Source organism: Poeciliopsis prolifica, unplaced genomic scaffold (assembly GCF_027474105.1).
Source record: "Poeciliopsis prolifica strain line A6 unplaced genomic scaffold, Auburn_PproV2 SCAFFOLD031, whole genome shotgun sequence".
In the NCBI taxonomy this organism is placed as follows: Eukaryota; Metazoa; Chordata; class Actinopteri; order Cyprinodontiformes; family Poeciliidae; genus Poeciliopsis; species Poeciliopsis prolifica.
Window position 1 is genome coordinate 3,283,654 of NW_026562406.1, and position 22,006 is coordinate 3,305,659.

General features: G+C 39.0%; 1 protein-coding gene across 3 annotated transcripts; it reads left to right on the forward strand.

Moving 5' to 3' along the window:
* Positions 1-21,365, forward strand: piwil2 (piwi-like RNA-mediated gene silencing 2). 3 transcript variants are annotated; one of them, XM_055050621.1, is made up of 24 exons: positions 1-245; positions 9,114-9,512; positions 9,593-9,686; positions 10,010-10,124; positions 10,699-10,862; positions 10,989-11,079; positions 11,412-11,522; positions 11,696-11,813; positions 12,363-12,487; positions 12,706-12,786; positions 12,865-12,978; positions 13,869-14,057; positions 14,217-14,301; positions 14,737-14,829; positions 15,549-15,689; positions 16,957-17,070; positions 17,171-17,359; positions 18,175-18,276; positions 18,415-18,531; positions 19,367-19,455; positions 19,630-19,735; positions 19,853-20,106; positions 20,185-20,292; positions 20,811-21,365. In XM_055050621.1, exons 2-24 carry the CDS (start codon positions 9,114-9,116, stop codon positions 20,965-20,967), a joined length of 3,156 nt encoding a protein of 1,051 aa, XP_054906596.1. In that variant the 5' UTR covers positions 1-245; the 3' UTR covers positions 20,968-21,365. The 3 variants fall into 3 exon arrangements, with proteins under 3 accessions (XP_054906596.1, XP_054906595.1, XP_054906597.1); XM_055050620.1 differs by lacking the exon at positions 1-245 and adding an exon at positions 2,594-2,699; XM_055050622.1 differs by lacking the exon at positions 1-245 and adding an exon at positions 8,187-8,232.
* The last annotated feature ends 641 nt before the right edge of the window (positions 21,366-22,006 follow it).

Consider the following 22,006-nt stretch of genomic DNA (forward strand, 5'->3'; position numbering starts at 1 on the left):
AAGCCGAGCAAAGATTACGTTAAAAACGTTCAGTCCGTTACGATATCAGGTTTCAAGCTTTATCATTATTTAATGAAGCTACAAACGTTTTGGATCTTAGTGAATATTTTTGAAAAGTTTGTCAGAAGAGGAAGTGCTGCTCTCAGCGTCCTGCAGAGATCCACTCAAAACCTCCCCGCGATCGACCGGTAGATCGCGATCGACGTTTTGGGCACCCCTGGACTAGAGGTGGAATACAGAGACAGGCAGGATAAACCACCATGCTCACACACACACACACACACACACACACACACACACACACACACACACACACACACACACACACACACACACACAACTACAACTTTTTACAGAGGCACTGTTCATGTGTTCTCCCTGCACATGAACAGGGAGAACATGCCAGGTCCACGTAGAAAAACCATGGGCCAGGATACAAAACCAAGATTTTCTTACTGCAACGCAACAGTACCACCAACTGCACCACTGTGCAGCCCAAACCTTGCTTACCTCTACATCAGCGTTTCTCAATTCCAGTCCTCAGGCCTCCCTGCTCTGCATGTTTTAGATGTGCCTTTATTCCAGAACAGCTGATTCAAATGATTGCATAACTATCAAGTAGTGCAGAAGGTTTGTTAGTCTCTCTCAGATTCAATCCAGGTGTGTGGCAGAAGGGAAACACCTAAAACATGCAGGGCAGGGAGAACCTGAGGACTGAAATTGAGAAACACTGCTCTACCTCAAAGCAGCTCCTGAAGTGGTAATGTTTGGAAAATTAACTTGACACAAATTGTTTGCAGAGAAACTGACAGTATCACACTCAGGAGTTTGAGTATATACATAAAATGAAAAAAATAACTATCAGTATCAAAATAAGTAAAGAAAAAGAGATTTCCAGCGTCTGTTCTTATCTGAACCAGTCACAAAAACATGCCAAAGTCAATACCATGTTAAAAATCAGTTTAACTACCACAGCTGTCAAATGAAAATAACTGAAATATTCATGTTGGAGCTATTTATTCTTTATTTCTTTATCTATTTGAATTTTGTTAGTTTATTCTTAAACTTCTATTTTTTGCATTATTTACAGAGTTTATTTGCAGGTTAATAATTGATTTTATTTTTTGTTTTGTTTTCTTATTTTTTCCTATTTTTTATCATTTGTAAGCTAGACAGGAAGTGAGGCGGGTCAGTCCACCTTCTATAAATATAGGGGCCTGGTAAAGGACCAACAGGCATTTGGGTTTGGGGCCTATGGTTTTCACCAGTGCAAGAGATCAGTGCAAGAGATCAGAGAGAGAGATCAGAGAGAGAGATCAGTGCTAGAGAACAAAGAAAAGTTTGATAATTGTAATTGCTTGCATAAAAGGAAAATAAAAGCAACACAGAAAATCAACAAGTTTGGACCTTGGGATTCTTTTGCCTGTGTTAAGAATCTGGACCCCAGTGCCTCATAGTGGCTGATGGAACCTTTTATTGGATGTTTGGTTTGACAAACAATCGCCACTACAATTCATATATTGTTGGTGAAATAGTATCTTGGTATATGTTTTAGTGGCTGTCGAGAGATTTTTCAATCAGAGTTTGGATGGATGTATTTAATCCAAGTGGCAGAGATGAAGGTTACTTCCTAACTGTGGTTTGTATATTTGTGAAGTAAATGAATACAGAATGAATTGTGAAGTACAGAAGTAAATGAATAACAAAAGTATGCAGGTGTGTATATCAACCAACATCTTTCGCATAAAAATGTTGCCATAATTATAGTAAACAAGTGTAGAACTGTATGAATGGTCACTAGCAGTGTGTGAATTTAGTATCTTAAAAAGGGCCAGGATTCAGCAACTAAAGTGAAACACCTTTCTTTGCAAGCAGCTGAAATAACTTCTGATTTGGAAAACTACAATGTGACTGATTGTTTCACAATTTGCTCGACTTACTTTATTTGCTGAATGGAAAAAAATAAATAAATAGGGAAACAATAAAATAAACCAACTAAAGTTGTCTGTTTTTGTTGTTTGCTGTAAAAAACGAATGCTATTCATTGTAGATCCAAAAATGTAAATGATTTTGCACATTTGGTGTGTAAAAATGAAGGCAACAAGTTTTCAGATTTTGATTGTACATATTCATTCTGTTGATTTGAGTCACTTTCTTTAAAAGCACTTGTTGTATTCTGCCAAGTTTAATGAATAAAATAAAAGCTGATTGGGGTGTAGGAAGCTTTTCAGTCTCTAAATAGATATGGTTCTAGTTATTATAAAAGTTTGGTTATAAAAAGACAAATACTTTGTGTTATACCTTAAAAAAATGTTGTAAGAAAATTATGTTGGTAAAAATGTTGCCCTGATTTAAAAATAGTTTGGATAGGCCAGATGTATGTCATTCTTGAATTGCAGTTGTTGGGCCACACTATATTTTGCCCACAACACCAAATTCTATTCAGGTTGTGCCGGTCTTGTCCACGAGGGGGCAACAGAGCACCTTATTCCGAAATTAGCACTTTATTCAAAAATTTGATTGACAGATGGCGTAAAACCAATGGCATTCCGCAGAATGTTTGGGTGAACCAATAGGATGTCAGGTGGGCGGATCCAACAGAAAGCGACACGAACGAGTCTATCAGATTGATCAGGGTCTAATTGAACACCTGGTGAGACAGAGCGGAAAATACGCGTACACGGATTTACGATCTTACTGTAAGTTTTTGAAAGTAATTATAATATCTAGATGTGTTAAAATGCTTAAAGTGTTGCCCGAATCTCGTCTACATGTAATTTCAAGAGGTTAAGAGCGAGTTTAGACTTGTTGTCGACACGTGGATAGGTTAGCTAGCGGAGGTAACTGTTCTCTTTACAGACTGGAAAATTCCCAGTCTTTGGGGTTTTATTTAACTTTGCTCATTTAAAAAACTAGTTTGTTCCACACCACATTTATGTCATTCACTAGATAATAAGCCCATGACGTGTTAAGTCTGAATGTGCAGGTTTTTAAAAGTTGAGCACTTCGGCGCCTTCCTGTTTAGCTAATTGACGTTAAGCGTAGAAGAACAGCGATTGTAGCTAAAATGGCTTCTTTTAAAACCTGGCAAATAGGAGTTAGGGTATATCTAATTTTCCCTCGTTTTGCAACACAAAGGTATTACAGCTAAATTATTAAATGTTGTCATTTCAATGAGAAAAATAAAATGTCCGATTCAGACCGTCCTCTATGCGCTTCGGAAGCTCGCGCAACAAGGAAGGAACGTGAGCGCTAAAAGCCATTGAAATGAATGAGAGAGTTTTGCCTTCATTACTGCTGGGCAAGTTTTTGCATTAATTTTGCTGTGAGCTCCTTGCGTGATTTACAGTGGGGGGGGGTTTCCACTCGTGTTATAACTTATGAGCTCGACTGTCAAACTCATAAGTGTAATTGGTCACGTGACCCCAGAAAGAGGCATCAAATGCCCCCAGTTTCCTCTTTTCTTCACTTTCCCTGCTGTCGTCTTCATGTCTTTTTCTGTAATAATATTGCCAGCTTTTAGAAGTTGCTTCATTCCTGTGGAAGACTGGTCCTGCCAAAATTGGTAATAAAAATAGAAATTAATAAATGGCTTGATGAAGTAATTAATGAGGAATATTGCATCCAAGAAATACAAGATGAGAAACTTTCTTAACTTACAGCTTAGATCTTGATTATTACCAGCAGGAGATAAGCTGACTCTGAATGTTAGCCCACCAGGCTTCCCATCCAATACCCTGACCCTTTTGTCACTTTACCTCAAAGAAAGATCCAGAAGGAAAACCAAAAGGGAACACGAGAAAAAATAAGAAATCTGTAAATAGAAGGACAACAGACTAAACAGGAAAGAAAAAAATGCAGAGAAAGTAGAGAAAATAAACATGATGAAAAAAGTGACAGTAAATATTTAATTCATACAGAATGTTGGGGGGGGGGGCATTAGAAAATAAAGAAAACTAAGGTCATAGACAAAATATAAAACTTAATGAGTGCTAAATTATTACTGTTAAAAAACAAATTGTTCTTCACACTGTATAATCAGTTAAGTAGAAAGTGTTTTTTTATATATTTTTTTAAATTAAATATTTACCACATTAGTTACTTTATCAAGACCACAATATATTTGCACCAATCAGATGGCCAGAGATCAAAATGTGCCCAATTTCCACGTCTGGCATCAACAATTAGCATTTGATCTGCTAGTCACTTGTGCTGTTTATTAAATACATCCATTCTGTAAATATAACATTCTTTGAACTTTTTGAGATGAATAGAAATAATTTTGTTTATCATAGGCGAACAATGGAATTGCAGTCCATTGTTTACTTGAAACAAGGTTCACAAAAAATGTATTTAATTTATATGTTGCATTTGACATATAAATAAAATGCTTTTTGGAATAAAAAAAAGCCTGTTTTTGGGGGGGTGTTCTGCAGAGTAAAAATTGAGCCACAATACTGGCTGTCAAAGAAACATGTCAAGCTGGTAAGAAGCTATAAAATATTCTGAATCTGATTTGATTTACCCAGTATTGGCTAAGGCAAATATAACATCTTGTTGCCATGTGGTTGGGACCTCAATGCTGGAAAACCAAAATCAACATTACAGTTTACATTTTGTTGCCATTTAATTTATTTATTCTTTAGGGTTTGTTGAAAATAAGAATTTTAAATTAGCACAATAGTACACATGATAACCTTGATGCATATGAAATATACCATGGAAAGTTAAAGTGCACTCTATGTTCACATAAATTTAGATAAAGATCCAAACTGGGACAATTGCTCACTCTCTGAACTTCTATAAATCTATAGGGAGGATTTATAGTGGAACTCCCTTAACTGCTATACAGACAAGGAGTCTGGCTGCTAGGGAATTAACAAATTCCTTTAGTATGGTTCAAAAGTTCACTAGGACTTTAAAATATTTCTGATAGTCTAAAAAGAGTTTTTTCTTTAAATAGAAAACATTTTAGTTCTTAGATCCAAACATTTGAGTTATTATTTAGCATTAGATTTTGTGCGACTTTGTTTAAAAATACAAACTAGTTTCTTGTTGAATCATCTTGAGGCAGAGATAACGCTCCAGATGTACGTCATAAATTATGGCCTGGGCAAGAGGCTGGTACGAGAAGATCTGGGTGTTTTAGCAAAAAAAAAAAAAAACACACCTCCTAATGAATATATTTAAATTTAGAGAAAGGCACATTCTTATAAAAGTTTTCGTTTGCAACAGAGAATTCGAATTGCTTTCTGCCCGAGTCCGCGATTCTGTGCTTTCTTTCTTTCAACTTGTGCAGTTATTTCTGTTTTGTCACGTCTTGGACTTTTGATAATCTGGGTGAGATGATTATTGTACCATGCTGTAGGCATTGATTTTCTCTGGATAAAGCTCTAGATATCTGAAGTCTGATTGTTCTTTTCCCCTGTGGACTTAGACTCAAGAATCCGGGACAAAAGAGGAAAATTAACGAGCTAAATCAAGTTATTCCTCTTTAATTCTTAACAAGTTCCCCCATTTTTTTTTAACAATAACAAGGTTACCCCCACAAGACTTACTAAGCCCGGTGGTTGGGCGCTTGGGAATCATTCATCCAGCAGCCCGCTGTGTTTTGAGTCAAGAAAAGTTGACAGGAAATTTGAAAATATCACTTGATGATTATGTGTTATTGAAACATTGGAAGATTAATATCTGAACACCAACTATAAAGACTTTTAAAAACAGCGAAAAATTTTAAAACCTTAAATAAATAAACAGTGATTAGCCTGGTGGCCCGCCAGGTTTATAATACGTTGAGGAAAACCCTGAATAATAATTTTATCACAGTAAACATTAAAGCCAATATTTGTCCCTTCCAACTCTTTATGCATTATATTGAGACCCCCTACATATTATTGTTTACATAAGGAAATTTGTGCATGCAGACAACGCGAGAGGACAAAAAGACTATTCTTCTACATGTCATCCATAGCCGCACTGCCGCTGTAGAATCGTTCTGTTAACTCAATGAGTTAACAGAATGATTCTAGACATGTAGGTATTATTGATTTGGTGCTGTGCTCCACGGCAAAGGCAAGAATCGTACAAATACAATTTCTACGTATTTCTCGCTCTCTGCATTCGATTATCAAAATTCCTTAAGGAAAACTTACATGCCTCGATGCTTCGTTAATTTATGTTTTATTATGCAGCGCCAGTGGCAAAAAAAGTGGTTCTATATGCAACGCATAGGGATGCTACACTTGAGGGGGTGCAAAAATGATGTGGTAATTTTTTTTTCTAGTCTGCATTTTTGTACTTCACATCTTGATATTAAGAACGTAATATCAAGATGCAGTGACTTCATGTTCCAAAGCTCTATAGGACACACCTCCTCAATAAGGATAGAAAACATGCTAACAAGATGCTTCAGACCTGCAGCCCCTAGACAATTTTAGACACAGGCAATCAGAAGTGGCTGTTTGACTCAAATATATTAAATGATGACTGGATATGTATGACCTTTGTTCATCTTTGAAGAACAGCTCATCACAGCCGAAAGTGACGCCTGGTGGACGCCCATCAGCTGGAGCCTCCACAGCTGATTGGGACCATCAGCTGGAGCCTCCACAGCCAATGGCGAACATCAGCTCGAGCCTCCACAGCTGACGGCGCCCATCAGCTCTGGAGGCTCCAGCTGATGGTCCATAGGTTGTGGAGGCTCCAGCCTATGGGCGCCATCTGCTGTCAAGGCTCCAGCTGATGGTCCCCATCTGTGCAGGCTCCAGCTGATGGTTTCCATCCACTGTCCAGGCTCCAGCCCATGGGCCCCATCGGCTGTGGAGGCTCCAGCTGATGGTCGCCATCAGCTGGAGCCTCCACAACCATGGGGACCATCGGCTGGAGCCTCCAGCTGAAGGTCGCCATCAGCTGTGGAGGCTCCAACCGATGGCGACCTTCAGCTGGAGGCTCGACAGCCGATGGCGACCATCACCTGGGGCCTCGACAGCCAGTGGCGCTGGATTTCACAATATGATCCTGTGTCTCTCTTAGGGAGCTAAGTCACCAACGTGTCTTCCTATAAACAGAAACGACACCACCATAAGCCGTACAGAGTGTTTTTGTTCTTCCTTGAATTACTTTCTTTTTTTATCAGTTTCTGGATGAACCTGATGACAGAATTGACCAGAGAACTGAATTCCAAACCCACTTTGAGCCATGCAGCAGGGTCCTCATCATCGGAGGGAGAGGTCACCATCGATAACACATGCTTTACAAAATCATGTTCAATATCTCCATGCACTCCTCTGTCTCGTCAATGCCCATAGCCTGGATGAAAGCCTGTGAAACAATATTCTGAAATGATGGATTTCAAGTTGCTGTATGTGAACTTCTGGTTGTCTACCATGTCCGAAACCACATCCGAGAAAACATTTGTAAGATATTTCAAGAGATATTTGTTCTTCTCATAGTCCACTGTCAAATCGTCCCAGTCTTCATCCAGGATTTGATGGTAATATTCCTCAATCACAGTAAGTCCAAAATCGTCCGCTAAGACTTGATTTCCTCTTGTTGAATCGATTGGAGCCATTTTGCTGAATGTAGATCCTCTTCTTGAACTGACTTGGAATGAGGTAGAATTTTACCAACAGAAGTTGTGTAGTGTTACACAACAAAGCACTGGTGACATCACAAACTATGACGCATCAGCACAAGAATACATACAGAGCTATGACATCATCGGCCTGCAAGTGTCCTGACTCTACTTCGTCACTTTGTCTTATCTGACCACTTCTTTTTCAGTAGCGAGTAATCTGACACCTTACTACTCCAAATCCAGGAACAGTAGCTCAAAAAGTGGGTATGCACTGTATGCAACGCATAGGGGCGCTGGACTCGATGGATCACAAAACACTGTGGGGAATTTTTTTTTCAAGTCAGCATTTTATGTATGTAACAGCTGTTTGTGTATGAAATTATGAATAACAGAGGAACAGCACTGATTAGGCAGCTCTCCCAGCCGCTAGCTCCTTTCCCGCCCATACAGCTAGCTTGGGCAGCGTCCCTTCGAGAACGCACCGAGTTGCAGGGTTTTTTTTTCTTTTAAATTTGAATTGTAGTATTGTGCTAGACAACAGGGAGCTGCAGATGGGGCGGCAGAAATTAACTCCGGGGCACAAAACGGAAGAGGGGCAGAGATAAAGATGTTGGAGAGACAAAGATTAGCTTTTCAAAGTAGTTAAAAGACAAAAGGTAAGTAGTGTCAGTGTAAAAATTTAAGCTAGCCTATGACAACCAAATGACAGGTGGTTGTTGTTGTTGTCTCCGCCCCATATTGAACCAATATGGGACGCGATTTATTCCGTATTGCTATAAATGTCTGATAGACACCTTTCACACACATCTCAACAATAAGTACAAAAATAATGACCAAAAGAAAACACAGGAAATATTAAGGTCAGCTAAATTGTCATTGTGGGACCTAAATAGGATCCACCCCCACTAACTGAAGCTGTTGTCACGGTTGCCTAGAGACGGACACTGTGCAGCCGCGGTGAGCTGCTGTCAACCTGTCTTTTTAAAATGTCCACCTGATAGATACTACACCGTCCTTCGACGCAAAATCACTGGCAAAAATTCCACGCTAGACAATCACAGTTACTTTTAATAGAGGCATTTTAAAAAATGTGTCTGCGATATTCAGAGCGAACGGTGAGAAGAGTGTTGTATTTATATAGACTGAACACGGCGGGCGGCTGAGTAGTTGATTGTTACAGTGTAAGTGTAGCTATACAGACGAACCGCACAATAAATTTCATATTACCCTGGTCTGATCAAACGGGTGGCGGAAATCATTGTGGTGGTACATGGCTGGTAGATGAATTTCTGAGTGTGACGAACGAAGGTGTCGTAAATATCCCGTATTGCTTCGTCCCCTGGTGTACCGGTCATCTTTCCCCCCTGACTTGCGTTCGTCTATCCCCTGGTCTATTTCCCTGGTATCGACCAGGGAAATAATAATGTCTATTTTCCTGGTATCCACCAGGGAAATATACCTTTTTTTTCTAAGATGTATATTTAGTTTGAATTCATTTCTCACCTTTCTTGACCACAAAATCTTTTCCATAAAATAGATGGATCCAAGAAAACCCCCTGACCTCAGTGACAAGGCAGGCTTCCAAATGCTGGGACGTGGACGAGGACTGCAGCCTGTGGAAATGACTGTAGGACGGAGTAGAGGGCTGCTGCTTTCTACAGAAGGGCCGGGGTTAGGACGAGCCAGGGGTTTCCTGTCCACTGGTGATATCCCTCCAGGACGAGGAGTGCTGCCGCCCTCCACGGCGCCAGGCAGAGGACTGCTGGTGCAGCCAGACGAGGTGGGAGTCGGCCGAGCCAGAGGCCTTCTGCTCCCATCAGCTGAACCCAAGGTCGGGGTGAGCCGAGGTGCAGTCCTGCCTAGATTGGAGCAACAACACATGTTAGAAACGCCACCAACCTCAGCAGGAGACATGGCTGCTCCACGAGGACAAGAGGTTGGGGAATTTCTCAATTAAGTGCTTTTCATAAAATCAGATTTGCTTCAATGGTAATTGAGGTTTCTGTTCCGTTATAGGTTAGTGCGCCACCCTGTGGTCAAGGGTCAACACTGGTGTCCATGTTTAGAGGAATGGGTGTGACTTCCTGGGGAAGAGGAACTCCAGCAGTGGGTCAGTCCTACAATACTTTGAAAAAAAAGGATACATTAGTATAAAAATCCTGATATAGTGCATTTCCTTATGTTGCACATTTAGCATTTTTATTGCCAACTGCATTTTAAGCATAATATTTGACTCCCATACCTTGCTGACATTGATCCTGCTCAGAGGCCTGCAATGTTGACTGAAATCACAAAGAAATGCGATCCAAACTGGCGAGTTTAGGAAATTTGGCATAAGAATAAACGTGCATTATGCACTTAGAAGGCTTCTGCACTCCTTCAAACTCATGATCTAGTTGTTATATAAAACTTTAAGAATTGATGCTTCTGCAGGAAGACGAGAATCTGGAGACAATGGAGAGGTGAAAGTTCAAGATTCCATGATAGGACTCACCACTGCCATGCAGGGTGCTGGTCACCAGAGAGACATGATGGGCAGGGGAAGCAGGTAGTTTTCTTGATTTTATATAGTACCTCAGATGTTGATTGTAAAAATGGTTAACACCCAATAATGGCAGTGTGCATTATTACTGCCACACTACCAAGTGTAGTTAGCATGATGGTTAAATTTGAGCTGACCACTGAAACTGCCTTATGGATAATTTGGATATATTTATTTTGCTATTTAGTCTTCTTGGTTGATTGTAATTGTATTCATTCATATGAACATTCATATTATTAACCAACTTAGAAATAAACAATTAACCTCAATAGTGAGTAAAATACAATGATTTGTGGTGTGGTGTAATCTGCAGCCATTTGTTTCAGAAAATCTGAAAGACATCTGCCGATATGGACATTTCAAAAATAATTTATCTTGTAACTATTGTTGGTCAGGTGTAAGTTTTGATTATGCAATCCAAAAATGGGTTCCATTGATGCTACATGAATATAAAGAATATGTTTGTCAATAAGAGCTAAAATCTGCTTTACTTTTGCCACCATGAAACACATTAGCAGTCCTGGCTGCTATGGTATTTGATGGGTAATTGATGAATATTATGCTTTCTCCACTGCTGAAGTTTGTCCCCTCAGACGGTTGTGGGACTTGGAAGAGCAGCTCTGCCGCAACTTGGAATGGGAAGAGGACAGGCTTTGCTTTCTTCTTTGCCTTCAGGTCAGATTAAGCCAGTTTGTCCAACATCTGATCCCCAAACAACCCCGCTGTCTCCGCCTCATCCTGAAGGTATTGAAATTGTCAGATAACTGACTGTCTGTCCAGGCATTTTCTTAACTTCTTTACACTTTAATTTTTCTGAAGGTGTTTTAAAATGTATTAAGCTGTTTGTCTTGTTATATAAATAATCCAAAGGAGTTTTGAAAGTTGTTCCAATGACTCAGGATTTGCCTGTGCCTCTAAGTAGTGCACTACCAAAGAAGGAGATGACAATGGAGGCAGTGCGGTAAGTATGCTTCTGTTGTGTGCTTTTATATCGCAGTCATTAGACGATATCAGCTCTTAGTCACCCACAACATTTTGTCCTGGTTTCATCTAATTTGGAGGCGGTTCCTTCATTCTTTCATCATTCAGTTTTGTTTTTCTGGTGTTGCAAAATTGTTTGATACAGTTAAATGTTCTGTATCAGAAAGTAAAAATGGCCATTTCAACCAAAGTAAGTGTTACCACCTCACCCAGCTGTAAATAATTACTTTTTATTTAACATTTTTGTTTAGCATTTTCATCTGTCCTTTCCCTTTAGTTCATTTCTATTCCTATTTTATTGTCTCTGCTTAGTACGCCAATAAATAAAACTGGAACACAAGGAACTCCCATAACTATTGGGTCAAACCACATTGTAGTTTCATGCAAGAACGAAGCTGTGTATCAGTACCATGTCACCTTTACGTAAGTACATGATTTCATGGCTTCGCCCATCCTTATCCATCCAACAAAACATGACAAAAACTAAAGCTTGATTTCAGGGAATGTTTTGCACTATAAGAATTCATAATATTTTGTAAGAAGCTGCAACAGGAAGTTTTTATCTGCATTTTGAAATGCCTTGAATTTTCCATCAGTCCAAATGTTGAATCCATGGCGATGCGTTTTGGCATGATGAAAGATCATCGCTCAACCACAGGAGAAGTGGTGGCTTTTGATGGCTCCATCCTTTACCTGCCAGTTAAACTGAAAGACGTAAGTTTGATAGTGATTGTGTTACTCATTATAGTTGAGAGGAGACCTGGACAACTCAAGTTTTCTTTAAGTCTTTGTTTTTTTTCAGTCTACTTAGTTAGTTTGATTTGTTATTATATCAACTATTCAAGGTTTCCCCTGTGGTAGGACGCTAGGTCAGTCATTCACCCAGCAGCCCATCATTTTTTGAAGTAAAAAAATTTTAAAAGTTGACAAAAAATGTTAAAATTTCACTTGATAATCACATGTTATTGAAAGACTGGGAGATTAATACCTGAACACTAACTATAAAGTCTTAAAACATTTTACAAGGACTTAGAAAAGCAATGCTTAGCCTCATGGGGGCACAAGTAAAATCTGGCGATCCGCCAGGCTTAAAATACATTGGGGAAAACCCTGAGTATTTCAGGAATCAATTCCTTAGCAGATTTGGATGCTCTGTGGATTAATTTTACTAATTAATAGCTTCTTTTTTTACCTTGCAGATAAGTATAAAATATACAAACTGACAGTTTTCTTGTCTTCCTTCAACCTTTTGATGAGATGCAGGAGGTCCTTTTAAAGAGCTCAAGACGGACTGATAACCAAGAAATAGAAATCAAAATCCAGATGACAAAGATTTTGCCCCCTAACTGTGACCTTTGCCTCCCGTTCTACAATGTGGTTTTCAGAAGGTATTTCACAAATTTGTTTTGATCCTTACTTTTGTAACCTCATGAAATCTCATACATCTATTTGTCTGAAAGCAATCCAGACTAGTTTAAGAAAATTACTGGTTTCTTTTATATGCCTTCAAGGCCTTCCTTCTGGGATATACAGTTTTCCACAATGCTGTAGAATAACATGCATATGCACAGATAACAGGATATGACCATAGTTTTTCTCTTTCAAGGGTGATGAAAATCATTGGGCTGAAACAGGTGGCCCGAAACCATTATGATCCAGAAAGTGCTGTTGTTATTGAAAAACAACGGTTAGTATAAAATTTACTTTCACCCTCAGAAAATTTGACTCGCTAACATATTGAGTATTTTTCTGTCTGGATTCGTAGGCTTCAGGTGTGGCCAGGCTATGCAACCGCTATTAAGCGCACAGATGGAGGTCTGTACCTGTCTGTGGAAGTGACTCACAAAGTTTTGCAGAACGACTCTGTGCTGGACTTGATGTGAGTTTACACTTCAAAATAAAGAGCCATTTAGCCTTCTTAGCACGAGATTGCTAGTCTGAATGAGTATTTTAGCAGTTTTTGTTTCATCTTTTTAAAAATTGCTCACCATGCTAAAGTCTTTCAGAAATGTCAACCAATTTATACATTCCTTATTCCTATATGAACAGATGGTTTCAAAAGTATTGTAATATAAACACCTTAATTTGAGACACATCTGACATTTTCTCTTGTTCAATTTTTAATTAGTATTAAAGAATATTTTATTATTCTGAGAAAACTGAATCTTTGGTCTGCATTAGCTGTGATCCAGTCAGAAAATGACTGTAATATATCATTCTTAGTGTAATGAATCTTTTAGTAAATAACTTTTTGATAACATTCTAAGTTGGATGTACAGTAGATGAACATCTATTGTCATTTTTTATGACATGGCAAATTGTGAGCTCCAGATGTTCTTCACAGCTCACTATCTAATATATCCTTCATGGCTCTGACTCTTTTCCCGAATGCAGTTAGTTGTTTTTTTTCTTCTTTCATTTGTGTTTATTTCATTTTTTTCAACGTTATTTGTAAGAAAGAGGAACATTACACAAATGTCACCGTCTATTTTGGGCTCTTTGTATAACTTGATGGGTTTAATACTGTAATATTCTTGTCTGTCTTCTGGGAGTGAACGGTGAGTACCTTCCGCCCAAATAAGTATTTCCGGATATAATTGAGGTAATTTATTGAGAAGATAGTTGGCTAATGACATCTGAATTTGTTCATTTATAATTTCATAATCTCATCCCAGCATTTAATTTTTGAGGAAAAGTACCACAAGCCAAACTTGAATAAATTTTTTTTTAAAAAGGGAAAGGCTCAGCTGATGTCCTGATGTCTTGTAGGAACATACTGTACAGACAGACCAAAGAAAACTTCCAAGATGTGTGCACCAAAGAACTAGTGGGAGCCATAGTTATCACACGCTACAACAATCGCACGTACCGCATTGATTCCATAGAGTGGAATAAGTCTCCTAACGACACCTTCACTTTGATGAACGGCACTAAAACCACTTTCTTGGAATACTACAGGTGAGACTCTTCTGCACCGTCTTTGAATTAATCAAATCTCAACAGGAAAAAGTGCAATTCTGTTCAATATTTTGAGCTACATGAGAAATTCTGTTCAGGAGCAAATGTCCTGCCCTAACTCCACAGATTTTAGATGCATGGCTTTTGATTTTGTTACAGTAAGAACTATGGAATCACAATCAAAGAGATGAACCAACCCTTACTCGTGCATCGACCGAAGGAAAGGTCCAAACCAGGAGGGAAGGTGAAATCGCCATCAATGAGTTCACCATGAATTTAAAAGTTTAAAAAGACACATTCATGGTAAAACAGTCGCTGTCTTTCATGTGGACTGCTCAGTTGACGTCCGTTACTCTTGTCAGAGTATATTACCACCATCTAGTGGAGGCAGCAAGTCTTGCTCAGCACCAAGTTTAAGATTTATAGATTTTAGATGTCATAAACGTGGTGGATTTTAGAATTAATGTTTTTACCTCCCTAATGTTTTGGAAAGAACGGATGTCACTGTTTGCAAATCAAAGAGTCGGATCTGCACAATAAATTTGACATCAGTGGTCAGCTCCCCAAGAACCATTAAAACTTTTATCCCAAATAAGAAAATAAAACTTAAAAGTAAGATGCTCAGGGGTTGATCTTCTTGCTCTTTCGGTTTTGTTTCACATCTGTTCCTTTCTTGCAGCAAATCATCACTGGTGAGATCCTTTTGGTGCCAGAGCTGTCCTTCTTGACAGGAATCCCAGAGAAAATGAGGAAAGACCTGAGAGCTATGAAGGTAAGTGTATTGCTGGACCACAAACTTGTCAGCATTTAGTCTACCAAATTTTTGACCTCAATACATAGGTGAGACAGAATTTAAAATGTAATCTTTGTTGTGCTTCTTAAAGAACATTCATTCATTATTTTGAAGTTTCTTTGATTCTGTATGTGAAATGCTACCTCACTATGTTCATATAGAGTAAGGATGGCATGTTGCCACTTCCACAGTTGCAAAATGCTAAGTAATCCTTGTTCTTCAGACTATGCAGGAACATAAGCACGTCTGAACTTTTTAAGTGATATATTGTTCACAAAATGGTACAAAGTTTTTTTCACACCAAAGATATTTTCTGCTGTTTTTTTTCATGAGGAAGTGGGAGGACATATTTCTATGCTTTCTTTCATCTTATTTATTTTAATGATGTTCAGTGCTTTGTTTCAGCCGTGGCTGGTGTTGAAGTGCTTTATTAATAAAGTTGATGATGATTGCTAATGTGATTATTCATTTGACATCATGAGATTTGTCTTACACATTTTACCAGTGGTGTTAAAGATGATAGGATTTCTGTTCTTGCATATTTTACCAGATTTTATTATAGTGTGCTAAATACATTTGTTATATAGAGTTGAAGACAATTAGTGGAGGAATTAAAATGCTTTTAGGTAGCAATGATGACAAAAAAACCAAAAAAAAAAAACTTGGGTAAACATTAACGAGTGTGTTAATTTTTACAGGAGCTGACCAATCACATCAATGTTAGCAGTGAGCAGCACACCAGCTCCATAAAGCAGCTTCTGAAAAACATCAGTTCCAATCCTGAAAGTGTGAAGGAGCTCAGCCAATGGGGACTGGAGATCGGCTCAGAGATCCTCATAGTAGGAACCTGTCGCTACAGAGAAAAGTTTTTAATTACTTTGCGTTTGGGAAAGACAGTAATGCAAAGTTCCTCAGACACATTTTGTCATGTTGCATTACTGGGTCTAACAAGAGAAGTCCTGCTCAAAGTGTTTGATGCAAATCTGACAGCAGCAAACTTCTTAAGTTCTTGTTTTAAGCATTGAACATTTGATTCTTCAAGTGAAATAAATCATCACAGCCCAAGTTCTTCACTCCTTAAAGTTTAGAGAAAAACTGATCCTGAGTCTTTGATATCTTGGTGGCACAAAATAAAACATATTCAGCAAAAAAAAACAAAACACTAACCACTGACACCATTTTTGTTTATTTGAAGAATGTGAGACGTCAAATTCACTCAGGTGTTGCACCAACCGGTAAACGATGCATTCAATTGAAACAGGTGCATTGAAGCAGGTGGTTGTCTGAAACATATAGGACAGTGATCCCTGAGGACCATAGTTGGAGACCACTGGGTTAGAAGACAAACTGTGGTGATGGTGGTGGTTTTATTTTTTATATCTGTCATCTGACCTAAATGTCATCTAAGTGGGCTTGCCCTTATTTACTCATCTAAAGACAAAGTGCTGCAGGTGTTTTTCATTCAGAGACCTATATGTGCCCCACTTGGACAACAGCTGATTATAAAGAAACATGTCGTAGTTCTATGCAGAAGTTGGCCAAAATATGTTTTCATGGCTGATTAGTTTTCATTGTGTTTCTACTTTGGCTGTTATTTAACCAGCTGTTAGAATTTTTGATTGGCCACTTCAAAATCTTGGCGTCTTACTTATTTATTACAGATATTTCTCTAAATCTCTGAAGATTGTTTATTACCAAACTCACAAAGTAGAAAGTTCCTGAGAGGGATGGAAAGAAAATGTGGCAGCAAGTTTTGAAAGGTCTTGTGATTTTACTTTAATGATTTAACAAAGCATCAAATTAATTGGGCATACATTCAGCACAACACATAGTCTTCAGGATTCAGTGTAGAATGTTCAAAAACAACATTTTGCTGCTCTTCAATTTCAATCTTTGGTCATCTTTTGTGTGATTATTTAAAAATGGAGAAATATCTCATTTTGGTGCTTACTTTAATGAGTCTTGTATTCAAAGTATTATCTTTGTTATTCAGTAAATATATCTGTTCTGGTTTTAGGACAAATATTAGATTTTACTGGTACATCTGAATGATAACCCATTAAATGGTCAAAGTATCTCAAGCTTATTTTTTCCCTTTTGCTGCAGATTCAAGGAAGAACTTTGCCGCTTGAATCCATCTGTCTTCAGACATCTTGCTTTGCAACCGCAGCTGATGGTTCCTGGTCCAGAGAGATTGTGAGAGATGCTTCGATCAGCTCTGTAAGTGATAAATGAAAGTTTTTATGTTTTTATTATACAATTGCTTGTTTGGCTTTTGAGGTGGTTTGTGAAATAATTAACTGATCCATATTCTTCCCAGGTCCCTTTGAACATCTGGGCCATCTTCTACCCGTCTCGTTGTGCAGACCAAGCTGAAGAACTTGTTTCCACCTTTAAGAAGGTAGCCGGGCCCATCGGGGTACGAATGGCTCGCCCCATTAGAGTGGAGCTGCGGGATGATCGAATTGAGACATACGTCAAAAGCATCCACTCTCATCTCACCAGTGAGGTAAGGGATTCCCTCCCACTTTATATTAAATTACAACATCATTTATCTTATGATGATATTATAATGAGAACTGTGTAATTGAAATTGTAGTTTTGTCAATGTGTTCTTGTTTATAGTTGCAGCTAAGATACAAATGTATGCAAGTTGAACCCAAGCTCCCTAGAAATTATCCTGGTTTATATTTTGGGTATTTTCCCAGTTTTCCCATCTGTTAAATTAATGATTTAAACAAAAAATAAAAATATAATGTTTTAGTTTAGCTTTGTGGTGTGTAAAACCTTGTTTATTCATTTAATGTTAAGTTCTGCAATATAGAAATGCAGTTTGAACTCAGTGGTTGGTTTTCCTCTTTTCCAGTAATGTTGGTGTGCTTTGTGATGTAAATGAGCGTGAAAGCCCAACACAAAATTTCCATAGAATCAAACAAAGGCTTCTGCAAATCTCAACTTCTCTGCCAGCTTTTTTTATTGATTGTTTTATAAATGCATCATTTACATATATAGCCTGAAGACCTCTGACATTTTGTACATTGATGAATACCAGGGCTTTCAGACTGAAAGTAATACCAGCTCAGCTGTATTTCACACAGTTTTTAACTGTTTCAAGAATAGTTTCAAAGTTTTTCATGCCTTGCACTGGACTGCAGCTTAAACTTTGCTAACAGCAGAAAAAAAAATATAATAAACTGTTTCCACTGAGCAAAATGAGTTTGTTTTTTTTTGTGTTAATTTTATGAATACCTTTGGTCAAATTTTATTCAATCCTTCAAATGCAGGGAAGCCAACACTAAATTTTAGTTTCACACCTGTGTTTAGCCTAATATGCAGCTGGTTGTGTGCATCATGACCGGCAATAGAGATGACCTCTATATCGCCATCAAGAAGTTGTGCTGTGTCACAAGCCCGATTCCTTCTCAGGTCAGTATTGTTTCTGTTCTTGATTTGTTTTCTTATGATTCATCAACAACAATTTTATGTTTAAACCCAGAGGGGTTGACATGTTTAAAAATATGTATATATTGCAATCCACACACTGAAAAGCAAACTTGTTTCTAGGCCATCAATATCCGCACGATATCTCAGCAGATGAAGCTGAAGAGTGTTGCTCAGAAGATTCTGTTGCAGGTGAACAGCAAGTTAGGGGGAGAACTTTGGACCGTCAACATCCCTCTGGTGGGTATCAAGTCGTACAGTAGCGCAACAGCCCGACTGATTTTTCAGTGCACAGGAGAAATCAAAGAACATGATGCTCTGAGTCACTGATATTCCTCTAACCTTGATTTTAAGTTGCTTTTGTATTCTCAATAATTACTTGTCTCCCTCCCTGAAGACTATTTTTGTCTTTATTTAGCAGTGCTTCTTTATGTCACTAAATGCTATTGGGGAAGAATCTCACTGATCTTGTGGGGATAAAGTTCAGTCATGGTATCGATGTCCTCTCTATGTGGCTGACACAGTCTGTAACCTCCAAACAATCCAGCTTCCCCTGACCATCTTCCTGTAGCTGTCTTCATCACAGCTGTCTTAGAGCAAAGGCTCTATAATCATTTCATGGAAGAACAAGTCTATGAACTGATTTACCCACAGGTTGTCTTGCTTGGAGACATATACGTCCCTGATGTTGCATTAGTGCCTGATGCATTTAAAAAATCTCTATTTTCTCTGGTAGAGCAGCTTTCAGCGGAAACATTGGATGTATAACAGAGTGGCGGCCTAATTAAAAGCACCAGATATTTCCACAAATAAATGTGGAATTAAAGCAGCGATTTGGAGCAGTGCAACTCTAAAATGCAAAAAGAACTTTGTCGTTTTAGGATTTATGATGGATGTACAGTTGTGGATGCTTGCACCTGTTATGTCGATGCAAGAAGGACGAGTCTGATTGTGTTTAAACCCAGAGCTTTTAAAATCAGAGGTTTTAAACCAGTGGTCCCATAACATGTTCCCAAAGGGTTGGGAACCATTGGTGCAGATGTCTTTTACAGCAAATTCTCTCCCACTCAAACAGAAAAACCTGATGGTAGTTGGAGTTGATGTTCACCATGACACCAGCAAATCACATCAGTCAGTCATGGGATTTGTTGCCAGCGTGAACAGGTATCTTTCATGTTTTTATTTACTTTTCCTCCAAATGACTCAATCCATGTTCTGAGGTAAGATCTCTGTAATAGTTTCTGAAAAGTGCACCTTGGAGTCACCATTGTAATTTCCACTCTGCTTTGTAGCTTCATTTGAAAAGAATCTGAATTGATATGTCTTTCTCTCGAGTAGCTCCCTGACCCGTTGGTACTCCAGGGTTACCTTCCAGACACCCACAGAGGAACTGATTCATGGCTTCAGAATTTGCCTGCTGGCTGCACTGCAGAAGTATCATGAGGTAACAGTCTGCATGTGTGCTTTACAACTCAATCTCCAAACGGCAGGCGGTAGTCCAGATATAAATCACAATAAACTAATTAGTCAAAACTCAATTTGTTCCGTTTGTTCTGTACAGATAAATCACCACCTGCCTGAGAAGATTGTGGTGTATCGGGACGGTGTGTCTGATGGCCAGCTGAAAACGGTCGAGCAATATGAGATACCACAGCTGATCAAATGTTTCGAGACGTTCCCCAGCTACGAGCCCAAGCTGGTCTTCATTGTGGTCCAAAAGCGCATCAGCACCAATCTGTACTCCTGGGCTTCGAACAGCTTTGGCACACCTCCACCTGGAACTGTTCTGGATCACACCCTCACTCAGAAGGACTGGTCAGTGTGATTAGGCTTGGGATGCTACTTAAGCAAAGCAGCTGAACAACTAATTTATGTTTTGTGCCTGATGTTTAGGGTGGACTTTTATCTGATGGCACATCACATTCGTCAGGGTTGTGGACTTCCTACACACTACATCTCCCTGTACAACACAGCTAACCTCAGCCCTGATCATTTACAAAGGTAAGTGCTCTACCCTCATCACTCTGATTACAATGTGATTTGCAGACACCTTGCTCATAGCGAGGTGGCTGTATAGTTCTTTGCTTGAAAGATTTAATGAGATAAAACATTTTAAGAAGCACAAATAAACAGATTTTTAGGGTGACTTTGTACATAAAAGTTTTGCGTGCATGGCAACATTATCAGACGACAGAATTGGCAAGAAACCGACTCTTCCACTCAGAAGTCCAACTCCTCTGACTGATATTTTCATCTTTGACGTTTCAACTTCTTAGTAAAAATTAAAACTCATCAATCATCAGCCCTCATAGACAATAAAAAGATTTTTGTGTTGCTTTCATACATTGACTGTCCAAGTCTGTTCCCAGTACCTGTCAAGACGGTGATACTTGGAAAACTCTGTGTTTGCTATAAATGTTTGATCTACTGATTTATGTTATTAGACTGTTTTTTTATTTCCTGAACTTAACAGCTTGAGCTTTGTTAAGTTAACTCTTACTAATTTGGTCTCATGTCAGGCTGACGTTCAAGATGTGCCATCTGTACTGGAACTGGCCAGGGACCATTCGTGTCCCAGCACCATGCAAGTATGCCCACAAACTAGCTTTCCTGTCCGGCCAGTATCTGCACGCAGAACCGGCTATCCAGTTGTCCGACAAACTCTTTTTCCTTTGAGCTGACCCAGTTACCAACACAAGTCATAGAACATACAGCTTTGATGAAAACATGATGCTATAATAATATTGAAGCTTCACAGATTTTAAGTTTCTGTCAAAATGATTAAAATGACTAACACATTGTGTAAAACGCATTATATTTTTGGGAATTTTTTTAATGTTGGAAAAAATGTGACATCCTGTTTATGATGCAAGGTTTTCAGTGTTGCAGAAGGTTTGTATTGTTGTTACTGTTCTCTAAATTTGTTCCAGAGCTTTCAGTTTCACTCTTTTTTCCCTAAAAGATTTCAACAAGCCTTTTTATTTTGTTCCACATTTATGCTGCTGTATCAAAAAAAATCTGTAGTGTATTAATTTTGCTGAAAGTGTTGTAAACTTGCAATAAAACTGAGCATTTAGGATGTTATATACTAAAGATGTCTGCTCTGGACACATTTTATTGAAGTGCAAGACTGATATATTATTGTGTTTTGGCTAAGCATCTACGTTTAATTTCAATCGGGAGAGACTCAGATGAGAATGAAAGCGATTAGAAAAGTTAGTTAAGTCTTTGGCGCTCGGGCCCCGGCTAAGGACATCGAGCTGACGCGATAAGCTCGGATGAGCATTCCCGATGCTGATAGGAATGACATCCCCCCGGGACCCGGCCTGGTGGTGGAGGTCGGTGAATGAGTATGCCTGGGAGCCTGGACGATGGAGGTGGAGAAGGGGTGGAGGTGGGCTGAGCGCAGACTCGGGAGCGTCTGATGGGGAAGGAAGGGTCGAGGACACGGCAAAGCAGCTGTACGCAAGGAATCACCAAGAAAGGGATCCGCTGGGATGGTTTGCTGGGAAGCTGGGACGTGCGACTGAACGTGTTGAGCGCAGCAGCGAAACGGGAGGCACTTTGGATGGACGTCCTTATGAACTGAGGCGTGGTCGGTGATTGGCTGCGACATGGCTAAGTCTAGCGATGATAGGTCGTCAGTGATTAGCGGGAAGCGCCTACTGAAAGCTGCGGGTGGGGCTAAAGAGTCTTCCAGATTGAATTTACGCCT